Source organism: Pholis gunnellus (genome assembly GCF_910591455.1).
Source record: "Pholis gunnellus genome assembly, chromosome: 13".
Lineage (NCBI taxonomy): Eukaryota > Metazoa > Chordata > Actinopteri > Perciformes > Pholidae > Pholis > Pholis gunnellus.
In genome coordinates, this window is record NC_136540.1 from 9,428,696 (window position 1) to 9,443,769 (window position 15,074).

General features: G+C 39.9%; 1 protein-coding gene across 1 annotated transcript in view; it reads left to right on the forward strand.

Annotated features, from left to right (window-relative positions):
• Window positions 1–3,598: 3,598 nt before the first annotated feature.
• The window catches only part of mtnr1bb (melatonin receptor 1Bb), a gene marked incomplete at its 3' end in the record, with an annotated part of 28,714 nt that continues 17,238 nt past the window's right edge, over window positions 3,599–15,074 (forward strand). Inside the window, exon 1 of the mRNA XM_079172244.1 lies at window positions 3,599–3,815. Within this exon, the coding sequence (XP_079028370.1) occupies window positions 3,608–3,815 (208 nt within the window). The 5' untranslated portion in view covers window positions 3,599–3,607. The remainder of the gene's footprint in view (window positions 3,816–15,074) is intronic.

The window sequence follows — 15,074 nt, forward strand, 5'->3', positions numbered from 1 at the left end:
TCTCAAATTATGATATCCCTTTCTAATTTTCTGCCCTTGATGAAAGGGTTTATACATTTCTAACATACATTCCTTTTTTTTTGTGCAAATATTGAGTGATTATTCTTGAGAAAGGGTCACAGGTTTCTCATTTTCAAATAAACCATCTGCCAACGTTGGTAAGTCATCTACAAATATAAATGTGACGCTATTAAAAATCAAATATGCAGTTATTAATGGCAACAGGTCATTATTTAAACACATTTTGGTCCAATGACCAATACTAACACTACAAAAAAATGTAAAATGCAATACAAATATGGTTACAGGTGTTAACATTACTTCAATGTACTGCATTATGGCAAAAAGATATGTACCTACAATATAATATTGCCAACCTATTTTCCTTTGTTTTCTCTAAAACACACTCAGACATTTGTTTTGGTGGCACCATCCCGTCATTGAACACAACTTTGTGCAGAACATTGGCTCTGAGAGTGAGCCAACAAAGACTCAGCGATATTGACAAAGTCATGCTGTCCTGTAGAGAACAGCACAAAGAACACGGCCATACGGGGAAGGTATGCTACGGGTTCTTGTAGAGGACAGTGTTGATGCCCAGTTGTTGTGGCCAGTTTGTCTGGACATCATTCATCCACTTCCCTGTTTCTGCTTGAATATTAACAACAATATGATTCACTGCCATGAGTGAGCATGCTTAAGATTATCAAAGGTTCTTTCAGAGCGGGCAAGCACAGTAATCACATTGGTTATAGATTCTGAAGTCTTTGAAGCATGTCCAGTTTTCATTCAGCAGATTTATTTTGTGTATATCATGCCATGGGTTTTCTTGATGTGTCATATCGTATATTGTTCGGCCCCTGCTATTGACTTTGTCTCCGTATTCAAAGTGTTTATGTGCCAATCTGGCTGTGAGGTCAGCCAGAGCTGTCTGTCACATCGCCGTGCTTTGATGCTGTCACTGCTGCTCTAATCTGTGCCTGCTGCTGTGCTCGAGGGGCATCTGCTGCAGCCATTCGCACAGTATTGAGGAGTTAAACAAGTCAGTGGCACTCGTCTCAATGTGTCACCGCAGGCATCGACAGTATCGACGACATATGAATCTACTGGATCTGATGGAGAGTTTGACTGCACTGTTGCCCCCAGTAGGGATAAATGGGATAAGCCTCCACTTGCTCTGGCTGCAATGTGCAAAAAGTGAATCCGGAGTCAAAACAATTCACCCTGGTGAATCGGTTAAATGATATTGTTTAAAACAATAGTGCGTCGTGTTCGCAATTGAAACACTTAGCGCCAGCGGTGTTTAATATTGTAATAATTGTGTTTTTTATTGAAAATGTTATTGTGTTAACACAGGTTTTAATAACCCTGATCAATCAGAAAATGTATACACATATATAGACATCAGTTTAACCCTCCTGTTATGTTGCGGGTCAAATTGACCCGTTTCAAAGAAAAAATATTTTAAAGTACTTTTTCTGTATGAAACGTCTTCTGCTTGCGTTAATTAGTGTAAACAACGTTTAAAATTAAAAAAAAATGGTTCATATCATGTATTTGCAACCCCCCTTCCTACAGGTTTATATTACAGAGATGATGTTCGGGTCAATTTGATCCAGCAGTGAAAGTGGAGGCTATAAGGGGTCAGAAGGGTCAAGTTTAGACCATTTCTTTCTTTGAAAATGTGAGACAAAGTATTTCTTACTCCCTCCCACCACGTTTCACCCCATTTCACACACATATACACACACACACACACACTCTTTCTCACCCCACATGTGCGAGAAATACAGATACTATTTTGACTTTGGCGTGAACCTTTTATTTTCCCGCGAGAGAACTCCACCCACACTTAGCAGGAGAAAGCAGGGCGAAACATACAAAAGGGTTGCTTGGGAGTAATTCAGATTATAGTGGTGCTGATTATGAACCATCAGATGAGGAAGCTGATATACCTGTTCCTCCAAGCGAGACATTCGTGTCAAAACATTGTGAAATACAGTGTTCATCCTCACCCAACACACGTCAGCCAAGACTGTCTGCCGATAACATTATAAAGACAAAATGTATTTGCACAAAGCACACCGCGACGACATGTCACTCGTGTGCTGTGTAGACACAGATACACACACAAACGCATACCTCGTTCATTGTGCTCATCTCTTGTTAATTTTTGTAATTGTCTGTTTCTCAACACTATAAATAAACATAAATATAGGTTACTTTCAATACAAATCCTCATGACTCATTTGGCTTGATTTTGAGTGAGCGGAGGTGTCTCATCTCTATGTAGCTACATCACCCCATGAAAAAAAAGAAAGTTTCAAAATGTAAAAAATAATTTGAAAAAAAATACATGTTATGGTAAACTAATGCAATTTACATCTAGGTTTTTTCCAATGTACCTAACAAATAGTTTGAACATGTATTTTTCATTAAAACGAGTGAGTTACCCTAATTGAACTATGACCTAGGGGTGAATAACTCCATTCCACGAAATACTGATTGGTGATGAGGTACAAACTGGTTTCTGACAACTTTTGGATGATTGAACTTGCACCGGGCCATATTGACCCGCGAACACATCATGGCTGTAGCCTACCTAAGAAACGAACATAACAGGAGGGTTAAGACCCAATGAAGAAACATTGTCTGCTTTTTGTGTTATGTGACATAAGTCACAGTGTGCTGATTGGACTTCCCGTGTGCCGACCCACTGCTGTGAGCATTGTGCTGAGATGAAAGGCAGATTTTGGGAAGTCACGCTGGGAATAGGCAGAGGAAAATGAGGCGAATCTCCGGTTTGCACGCACACCTTGGTATTAGGGTTAAGGTTAGTCAGAGGAGAGAGAGAGAGAAAGGGAGAGACACGCGGAGCCGGCTCGGAGGTAAACATGTCTGTGAAACCGTCTCTGTCCTCATTCAGTGGATTTCTCCATATCCTACGGTGTGCCTGACTGAGGGGCTTCTCCGTGATATTTACTACAGTACGACGCACAGCGCTGGTTGCGTCGTATAGTTTGGCGCATGGCAAGGGCATTAGGAATGGTTTGGGAAGACAATTTGTTCCCTTCGTTCAGACAGTAGAGAATTAAATCAGAAAGACTCCCAGGGCGGTACAATGGTTTGACATTTTATAGCCTTTTTTTTTCTTCTTTTTTTTTTCAACGTGGGCGCACGCATAGTCAGAGATGCCAAGCAGCAAGCCAGGGGCACTTGAAGAGGATGAAGACATGAAATATGAGTGGACTGGACCTTCTTTTATGAAATATTATCCAAACGAAAAATAATTTAAATTTTCTCAACGAGGAGGAGGTGTGGCACCGCCGCATGTCCGATCAGCTTTTGGTGGCACATGGATGGATGACTTTTGTCCGAAGCTACAGAAAGCGAAAAGCCCATGTAACTTTATATCTGTCACACGCGAGTACCTACCACATATTATAACTCATATCGCCTTTAGCAGACTTGACCTGCGCTCTTGTGGAATTTGGGGAGGCATTCAGGTGCGCTCCATGTTTCGTTTAGGACACACCGGTACCTGCGGTACCTGCGGGACATAAAGAGCAGTTGGGACTTGAAAGCAGCGTTGGGCTGTGGGCCAGTGATGCCGGACACATTCACACTCATAAAGAACCGGACGGAGCCACGGCTGGGGCACCTAGAGCGCACACTGGCCACGGAGGGGAGCGCCCGCCCCGCCTGGGTCATAGCAATCCTGGCCAGCGTTTTGATCTTCACCACGGTGGTGGACGTGCTGGGGAATCTGCTGGTGATCATCTCGGTGTTCAGGAACCGCAAATTGAGGAACTCTGGTAAGATATTTCGTCCCTTGCAATGATTTTATATCATCACAAAAGGTTATTGGTGGTAAGTGATCACGATTTGGGGGGGGGGGGGGGGAGTCGTTGCGTCAACTATAGAACTTTTTACTGTGGTAGAATGAATTAGCGTCATAATGTATGTGTGTTATAGACCTAGTGAATTCTGGATAAAGTATCCCCCCCCCCCCCAAGTCTTCCTTCCCTGAGGTGCATGTTTTGACCCACAGACCTCTGAGTGCACTTTGCATCCCCGTGACAAAACTATTCCAAAGTAAAGGTGCATTTTTTATAGTTTAACAAAAAAGTTAAAATTGAATATGAACTCACAGCAAATAATCAGTATTTTTAACAAAATACCTCCTTTTGGATTAGGGTTTAAATCTACTACTCTATACAGTATGCTTGCACCTACATGCAAAGGGCTATAGCTTCCAGTTATTATTATTCACATCATGCTGAAGGGCTTCTGTACTGGAGACAAGGCTGCTAATAGACACAGCAATGACTGCTTGGGATTTAAACATGTGCATTTCCAATTAATATATAGTGTGTTGAAGACACGATTGCCAATTATGTGTATCTATGTGTATCTCTTGGTGTATCTCTTACGTCACTCTTCTTACCAGAAAAGTTCAAAAGATAGTCTGACTCATGCTTGCTGTGTAAGAGCAGGTTAATAAGCCCAGGAGAGTCCTTTTGAAAAGCTGACTACATTGACTGTTGATGTGAAAGAGTGACAGTAAAGCATGATACTAAATCACAAAGCATGGCAGTACGCTTTCACTTATCCCTCGCTCCAGGTAAAATGAACCCTCCAGGCTGTAACCAAACCCCTTTTTGATGATAATGAATCCCTTTCAATAAGGTTACTGAATCATCCACAGTAGTTCTTTTACAAGTACTCACCGTAATGCAGTGGTTTTGAAACCTTTTGGGATTCCAGCCTTTGGAGGCAGAAAAATGTAAAAATAAAAATCCTATTTGATAAGGAATTGTGTCTAACAATGAAAATGAACCAATGAACAAAATAAATCCTTCAGGCTTTAGGTTATTGGTAGGCAAACACACACTCTTGGCACTAAGCCCCAATGCAGGTAACCTATACTGGAAAGGTGATCTTTAATATTAATTCCTGCTAGATTTCGGAATGCCAAAAATCTCCCTCAATCAGATAAGTTAAGACAGCAAATAAGTCTCAAAGGGGTCCAAAGACCAGCGTTTCTGGCTAAATCAGCTAAAATGAGGTCTGCATTAAGTCCAGGAAGTATGAGAATATCCTGGGTGTGCAACTTCCCACTTCTCTTAAGCCCTAAAGAAAGGGCGTCGTCACCCCCTGATTGGCCAAGAGGGGAAATGCATCAAGCTGCGCCCAGTTCTTAATTAGGAGCCAGTCCTCCCACCCTGAGCAACAGATGAATCCGAATAACCCTCCGATCAACTCAGGGGAATTGGGACTTTCAGCTAAAATGAATAAGGATAACGGAAATGCCAGCAAGTACCAAGGAACGAAGGAAAGCTATGGAGTTTTCAGACATAAAATACACACTGGTCTCTCATCATCTCCTACTGCATTCACTATGAGCCCAAGAGCAGAATAGGCTGTCATATTTTAGGCTTACTTATTTTTTGTTTGATAACAGACAACCGAGCACATTGTCTTGTTTGTCTCGGAAACAAAGCTTGTTTTTCTTTTCGTCCCCGTCAAGTATCTGTCCATCCTTTAAAGTGACATACTACCTGTCTTAATGAACATTAAAACACTAGTTCGGCATCACATTTCCCCCGGTCAGGCGTGCCCCACCTGTGTTTTTGTATTTTCTTTTATTTGCGCTTATTTTCTCCTCAGTCAGATGGACACAGTCCCAGGAGTATTTGAAGGCAACCCTGTCTTCAGAGAAAGACTCCCACATTCTGCACTCCAGCATGGATTTTTTTTTTTTAAACTAAGGCTTAGGTAAGGTTCAGCTTATTCATAGCTCTGAATCGCCAATCACCAAGGCTATTTTTTTATTGAAGCTCTTAAGAAGTTCAACTCAAGACCACGTGTAAAGCAGGAGCAATATGTCAAGTGTGATTCAATTTGTGTATAGCGTAACCTACAAAATCCTTTTAAATCATTATCTTATTAAACTTCACGCTCAGTGAAGGGCTTAAAAATGAAAGCCATGGATTTCTACATTTTCTTCACCACCACATGTAAATAAAATTGAGTTCAAAATGTTGACGCACCACAGCCTTCACCCCAAGATATTATATTCACCACCATTCAACGTACCATAGTAAGAAATGACTTCAGTTAAAAGATACGCTTTTCCACTGTTTAAAAGGTGGGCGGACTTCTTCAGTACCCAGTTTAAGTTCGCAAGAACACAGCAGATTTCACATTACTGTAACAAACAAGCAAAGAAAATCCTCACTGATATATCTTTATATATACATTGAAATGTCACTGTGCGAGAAGCGCCCCCAAAACAGGGGCTATTCAGACTTGAACTTGCTATCTAGTCGTGACAATGCTTATTTAGCCAAATAGTGTCAGCTACCATTAGCTTGCATTACGTTGTTGGCCAGCTGGCTTGTGATTGGGATGATCGAGGTAGTTAGGTAGTTAGCCCAACAACGAGGATAGCCTATTTCATTTATGTTCAATGGCTAATGTTAGCTGACACATCACAAAACAAGACAAAGTTGGAAAGTTAATCAAATAGCTGTTTCATGGGTCTACCTGGGATTCACAACACATTACACCCCCGAGTGCGATCCTGCTTTACTGTTATCAAAGAAAACTCTTTCCACTTCTTGAGTGCATAAGACAGACATTATGTCAGTTGGTGGTAAGCACGACAGTTTGTTTAACACCTTTATCTTTGCTGCTTCTTTATTTTTTACTCCTGCATTATGTAGACAGAACACTTTAAATTATAATTAAGACCATGACCCCACTAAAGACAATTCAGTAAATGGTGTTGCAGGGAACCTGTCCATTTCATCCACAATTTCAAACACATTTCCCTGCATGGAGACACTTGACATATCTTCAGTTGACTTAATTAAAAATGACGTCTTTCTTTTCAGGTTATTCTTGGATATTGTGAGTTATCCTTTTTTTAAATGTATTTCTAGGTTACCTATAGCCTACCGCTCCATATAAAGTGCTATTAAACTTATATTTGTAGTGGGGTTTTGCCACTCATGTGGTGCATTTCTGCCTTAAACTTGATCTCTCTCAACTCAAACAGCCCACTCAGCAGTTGAGAAACCACGCTGAATCCACAGTCATGAACTCGAAGCACGGCTACTGTAGATTGAAACAACCCACTCAACGGTTTGAAATGGGAGAACACCTGACTTAACAACAGCATATAAACAGTCACAGCAGGAGCAGAGGGTAGCATATGATTACCCACTACAGTTATCACGGCTTTGCCTTAACTCCCTGCTGTGGCAGAGTGAACAAATTAAACTGACCTCTGAGTGTTGGAGCACAATATTTCGTCAGATGTTAGGTTGATGATGGATGACTAACTCTGAGTCATTCTCACCTACCCTTACAGGTTTTTTTTTTGCGATTGCTGACACACTTATTTTGGCTCATTGTGTCAAAACTCTATTCACAAGCTTAATAAGACACTGGTAGATTACAGGTTCTTTTTACAATTGCCTCAGCATGATTTTGAAAAAAGGGTTCATTTTGTCAAAACACTCAAAACACTCAAAACACTCAAAACACTCAAAACTCCCACAACTACACACACACACACAATAGCTTAACAAGTCAGATATTTTGCAAATTGAAACAGTTCATTCAAACCTATACAATAGTTTATTAAAACCCAATTTTGTCACAATATGGCACACACATGGTTCATATGATCGGATTCAGTTTGAACCAGTTACACTCTTCTGTGTCTTTTCTAATGATATTGTCTGGGTTCGATTTTTCCGAGATATTGTTCGAGTGAAGTACATGGACGTATTTACCAAACATAACACACAAGACCAGTGCTTACTACACACTAATGACAATATTTATTGCCCTCCACATTGTAAAATCAATCAGTGTCACTGCCTTTCCAAAGGTTGCATTGTTCACGGAAAGAAAATCAGAACAGAACATATTTGAAAAAGAACATAGTACATAAACACAGAAAATATAGTTTGTGTACAGGTGGTGGAGAGGAGGACACTGAAGAAACTATTATCCATATTGGATAACCCGGACCACCCTCTCCACCACCACCTGCAGGGACAGCAGAGCACTTTCTCCAACAGACTCATCCAGCTCCGCTGTCACAAGGACAGATAGGAAAACATTCCTGCCCACTGCCATTAGACTCTATAATATATCACCTCTGGCCAAATCATACACAAGACTATAACACTGCTACACTGTTGCTGCTGTTGGCGATCTGGTGCACTACTGTTTGGTTTATTTTTTCCTACTTAGTTAATTTAATACCATTCTATCTAGTGTATATACTGTGCATTTGTATTATTTTATTTTCTTAAATTGAATAGGTCCTGCTCTATTATTTTATTTTATTTTATTATATTGTATATATTGTGCATTTTCCACACTTAACATTTGTATTTTATTGTGTAACTTCGTTTGCTGCTGCCACAGACACATTTCCCCTTGGGGATGAATAAAGTATATATCTAATCTAATCTAATCTTGTGTTAACAAAAAAGATAGCATGAATTGCTAATACGTGTTTAAACAACCAAAAATAGAAAAGCAAACAGGCCCCTCACTGCTCTGCCCTGTGGTCTTTCCATAGTGCTTACATAGTGATTGATGAGTTAACAGTCAAGCAATTAGGTTTTTGGCCAGGTGGCATGTGTATTGGCCAATTGGTCCATGGGTGTGGCATTTTGAATTTGATGTGGCAGAGTTGTGAAATGGCAAAAGAGTGACTTTATGCAGTCAGTGTGTTGCAAAAAGTGGCATCTTGAATTACAAATTGGGTGCAAATAAGACAAGATAACAGTTTTTAGAGTTTTGGAGACTGCAGCTGAGATTTTGCCCTCTGAGTGTCAGTCTCAATAAATGTGTCATTTTAGTGTGTTCTCCTCACGTCTATGTCCAAATGAAACTCAAAACCGCAGAATCCTTTTTAATTTTTGCAACAAAAGGACACACACATACTCCATTTGTAGTGTTTATACAAAACACTGCTGTCTATAGCACTTTTTTTTATTCATGATACATCATTTTGTGAAAAATTGTTCCAGAATATAGTACATACATACACATTTCAATGGACAAAAGAATAGAAAGGCTTTGGAAAAACAACAACAAAAAATACAGTAATAAATACAATATATTAAAGGATTTGCATTTTGAAAAGAGATGTTTTCCTAATGATCGTAACAGATTTCATTCTTGAATGGGTTTATCCAATGTAAGAAACAATGTGAATAACAACTGTTGAGGTTTTGATGCTTTTGTGTAAGCATTCACTTTTAGTGTACAATCACAAAAAACCATAAAAGTGACCTGCATACGGTATTACTTTTTAAATTACAGGCTCATTATTATGAAGTGGCTTTAAACTGTTTATTCACACAGAGCAGAACTGTGATGCATGTTGGTCATTTAACAAAGATACATAAGGATTGAACATTACCTTTCCCGCTCATTCCCCCCCCCCCCCCCCCCCCCTTTTTTTTATCTTTTCAAAGACCTCAATTTTTAACTGAAATGAAATTTTCTCTCATCACGTCCTATTGTATAGCAGCAAGCTTCGGAACGGATTCACACAATCACACAGACCCATGTCTTCATGAGCCATTAGAGCCATTTGTCCTCCTGAAAAAGAAAGGCTTTGACTCACACACGCGGACTCCAACATACAGATGTGTGTCTACATGCAAAAGCCCATAAAGCGTATTCAGGAATATGCAGTACAGTCAGTCTCCACATCTGATTGTGATGCATCGTGTGAATGTGTGTGTGAGCATGTGGAAGGTGTGTTTTACAGTTGTGTGGGGCAGAGGTTTATGTCCCCTCTGATTTGTCTTTGAAGGAGTGTAGGTGCTGCAAAACTTCAAACATAGTTAGATAAGATCACACAATATTTACATCATATCTCTCCACCTTCTTCTCATTTATTTTCTCTAAAGCTCTATGCCTCTACAAATACAATGCTTAGAAAAAAAAGCACTCTACTACCCAGTGCAGCGTTTCACATCCACTCTCTCAGTCTGCCTCTGTCCATGGTGCGGACAACACTGAAAACCCGTCTGTCGCTCTCCATTTCCAAACACTCAAATTTAAGGCCTCTCTCAATTGACTTTCCTTTCTGCGCTTGTGTTCTTGTGAATTTGTGAAACGTCATGAGTCACAGCCCAAATACTGTTCCAATACAAAGTCTGCATCTAGCCAAGTACAGTCCCAATGAACGGAAAGGTTGAAAATGTTTGGCTCCAATGTTTTCAGAGGTGTGTGGATCCGTTGATCAGGTGAGACCAGCCGCTCATCTTGGCAGCTAACAGGCCCGTGGTCATCCAAGGTGAGAACGGTTTTACCTTGAGAAGCCGTTTGGTAATTTAGTGGTTAAAGTTCCTCTGAGGTCTCTGTATCGTTTGGAATATACTTTTGGGTCATTGTCATATAAATATGAATGAGGAAGAACACATAGTGTTGTAGATATACTTTAGATAGAAGATAGCTGCTGCATCTCACAATCCAACCTCAATCCAGTTGATAGCTCCCAAAAAGCTCTTTTTGTTTTTTGGTCTCCACAAAAAGCCTGTTGGCGAAGCTTTTGACTTGACTTTTGCACAGTTGCGTTGAAATGTAGCCTAATCACTAGAGCCCAGCTGAGCTGGAGCAACTCTTAAAAACCCAGCAACGTCTGATGATTGTTTGGTTTGTGACAGCTGGCCCTGAAAGCTGAAAAAGGCTGCTTTTTCCTAGTTAAGATGAGTTGGTTACAAATGGGTTTAAACGTAGTGTACGTGTGTAGTTGTGTGTGAAGCACTGTAAGTGTTAGCCCCTATGAATGAGTGCAAGTCCATAAGTTATCCTCTAAAGTTTGGAAATGTGTGTGAGAAAAGTGATAAAGAGAGATAATTTTTGTCGTTGGTTTATTGGTCATTAAGTCTACATTTCACATCTTTACATTTTAGGCATTCCGACAACACATTAATCCAGCGTTTCTCCCAATGAACAAGTATGGTGGATTACGGTGTCTTGCTCAGAGACATTTTGTTAGGACATTTGCTTGCAGACTATTGCCAGTGATCTCTCTCTCTCTCGAGTCTGATCACATCATCCCACTGCCCTGTCCATACTGACACTTGTTAGAAAATGTACATCAAGTGCCACTTCAAGCCATGGGCTACAAACAACCGAGACATACAATGCTTTAAAGATAAGTAAGACAAATGGTTGTCATCTTCATATGAGAAGAAAAAAAACCATATTGATATATTTGATAAATGTCAGCTGAAAACTAAGCCTTGCCGAGATATATCAAGCCATTGTCGTTACCCTATATATCGGTTAATTTTCATAATCTTTCTTCCAATTCACTTTAACATAATTTATGGTCATCTTGCAATTGTTTAATCTTGCTTTGCTTGATTATTCAGAAATAGCAGATTACTTTCACATTGAAAATATATTTCAAAGTGACAGATATGCTTAAGACTGAGACTTCTTTCACTTACTTTTTAATTGCATCCTTTTGAGTTTGAAGACTGCATGATGCCATTTTCAGATTCATTGAGAAATCGGGAACCAAGTTAACAACAGTTGAGCACACAGAAATACGAATCATAAGCTATCTGAGTAATGCTTTTGTTCTTCCAGTTCATTGTTTATTTCCTCCTCCCTGAGTAATAATCCATTAGCTATGTTGTGAGTCATGCTTAGTGATCGCAACGGATCATAAAACTCACGGTTCGAATCGGCCACGGATCTGATCACGGATCGGATCACGGATCGGATCACGGATCGGATCACGGATCGGATCACGGATTGGCTCTGCACAAAAGAAAAAAAGAGTGCAAATATAACTTTTACAGATTTTTTGCGGCATATACTAATTTCAGATCATTGATAATCTATATTGGCAGATACAGATCCCTTTGTTGTTTGATTTGTAAACCATCAACCATTCTAAATGTTATCTTTTTACTTTATTATAGTCATCTATAATTCAAATGATTAGGAAATAAAAGATTGTATTTTTATGGACTAAAACAAACCAACATGTGTAGTTTTAATGGTGTATTAGCTGTTTAGAGCTAGTGTAAACGGGTCATAATTCCCTCTCTAATATATATTTATGTTGTTGTGAAAACATCTCCTTCAAACAACTGGATTTAACACTACATTTTACGAGGTTACATGTGAACACATCATGATAACGCATCATAATGTAACTTAACGGAACCTTCGTTTGCTAGCCGTTAGCATGCTGCCACCGTCCTGTCAATTTAAACACAGATTGGTTGTTTACGATGTAACATCAGAGATTGGCGACTAAAAAAGTATAAATGCCGATGTCGCGATCGCATGTTTTACTCAACATTGCCGGATAACGATAGTCAGTAATACTTTATTTCACACTGTGATGGTTAATGTGTGTGTAATTGTGTAATTAATCCGCGGTTCACATGCGTGCCGAACCGCGAAGGGGGATCCGTACAGATCGACGACACCACCAGTCATGCTACATAAAAGGATAATAAGAAGCAAATCAGAAAACCATCGAAACCACATCAAATATGCTGGAGTTGAAGTCACAACAGATAAAACAAGTTGTGAGACACGTTATATAAAGTATAGTAGTAGTAACTTCCTTTTATAGTCATGTTGGTCTTCATGATATGAAGCACTTTGAAACCCTTGTTTCAATGTTTTATGTCTTATGTTTAGAATGTAATTTAATATTTAATATACTCATCCTTTTTAAAACATAGTCACACCCTATATTTCCACTATGACCCAGTAGGAACCCTCAGATTCTTTGCTCTCAAGGTTTGAAGTGCGCCAAGGTTGTTTTCTTTGCCGCGGGAGCACTTTGGGTGTTTTAATTCATTAAAATCAAAAACAGAAGATCAGACAGCTGAAGAGGTTGTCAGATTGATGAGCTTTCCTTTAATGCGGAGGAGCTTTCTCAGTTTCTGTTGCACAGTTAAAAAAAAGAAAAAGCTTCTCCAAACAGACAGCTGGCTCACACCATCCACCCAATGACCCTCTTGGAACCTTTTATGTGCATAACAGAGGAGATATGGAGAAAAGGAGGCAGACAGACGGAGAGATCACGGCGCAGGTGAAATTGAAATATAGGAGAGTTAAGCTGTAGCTCATGAAGAAAAGGGGAAGAGATTAGACACCTGGGCTCTGTTACTGGTTTGATTTGAATTAATCCATGATTGAATCATTTGGAATCACGCATGGAAATTGCATTTGACATCCCATTGTGAATCATATTAGCCACTCTAGTCCAGTGCCGTCATGTAGTTTATTTTACAATCCATAGGGGTGCTGAGTTGTCACTGATCTATAATGCATGGGAGGGGAGTGTCTGCGGGGCTTTTCTATGTGTTAAGGCTTTGCCATATAATTCTTTCATCTTCTTTTTTTGTCTGGTTTTTGTCTTACTCAGTGAGTATTTAGGCAGAAGTGAAGGTTGGGCATGACTGCTGGGGAGGTTTTCAGCAGCTTTAAGTGCTCTGGGAGTCTACTTCTGCCTGAGCTGTGCCCAGACAGACACTGTCCTGTATCTTTGGGTGAAGCCTGACTTCTGTAATTCCCTTGAACACAGACAGCTGGATAAAGGAAGCAGGAGGATCCCAGACCAGCTAGATGGAGAGGAGGAAGGCTAGAGAGAGAACGAGGGATGCAAAAGGAAGGTTTAGAAACAGCTTGAAAAAAGAAGAATGACAAGGACACAGGCTATAAAATAGAGAAAGACAGCCCAACATTTAGGTAAGAGAGGAAAAGGACTGAAATCCTCGCTATGAAGAGTAGAGAGTGATGCTGTTTTATAAAGGGAAGAGGCACAGCCGAGACAATATAAGAACTACTGTCATGTGTCATCACAATCATTCAGTTGTTATCAGTACTTTACTGCTGAGATGGGGAATGACTCAATAGCACAAGTTTGCACATATGCGCGAACACACAGCTACTGACGGAACAATTTTCTTTAATCTCAACCGTGAACATAGATCGACCCATTTAATCTGCAAAGCCACTGGTCAGTAATTTCAGTTCTTTGTTCCTTATCAAATGCCTGCTGTACATCCCCATATCTACCATAATTCCTTTGTGATCATTTGAAGTGCATTATGTAACAGTTTCTCAAAACCCTCGGGCAACAGTGGGTGAAGAGGTGGAAGAAGCGAGGGATTTACTGCAAGAGAAGGAGGAGAGAGAGAGAGAGAGAGAATGAAAGGAGGGAGGTGAAATAGAGAAGACGTGAGAAATTAGGGGCAATCTAGGATGAGAAAATGAGAATAGGATATACGAGGGAGGGAGCTGTCACAGGAATGTGCAGAACTGTACTCATGCAAACGACTCTGCAAACAAGACAGACCAACAGAATGTTTGTTTCAGCTAGATGCAGCGAAGCAGGCTGGAAGCTCCTTCCTAATCTACTGCTGGATGCAGAGATGTAGATAAAGACTTTAGATGTACATAAAGCTTTAGAAGCCAAATGTGATCATATCATAATGCATCTGGGAAGTTATTTTAAATTTGATTGATGCAGGAATGATTGCGGATTTCATATTTAACTGCGATGGGACCGGTCATTTTTTTTTGCTAGAAACTTCTCAGGGGTGATGTCCTGAAAATACTCACAGCACATTAAGCCAAACAAATCATCAGAAAATGCCCAACTAAATGCTTCAATTTGCGGCTGTATCAGCTCAAGATTTAGAGCTACACTTTGATGCGCTACGTCCCGTTTAAGTCATTCAAATGTTGTGTCGTTCCAGTGGTATTTATGACACTGAGTGTTTTGGTTCAAAATAATTACTGTTTAGTTTTCATTCAATTAGTTTTCTATTCAGAAAACCCTGAAGTCATGTTAAATAAAGCACAGCAGTTCAGATACTACTGATTAGAGATAGGCAAAGTGAAACCATGGATTAAAGACTCACACATGGCTATGTGTAAAGGGACCATCTGTTTCGGATTGATTTGAAATAAACCTTGAATATTTAATCAAATATGATTGACTTCTACTCATACATCGTCTTTCAAACTCAAGCTGAAGAAACTCAAGG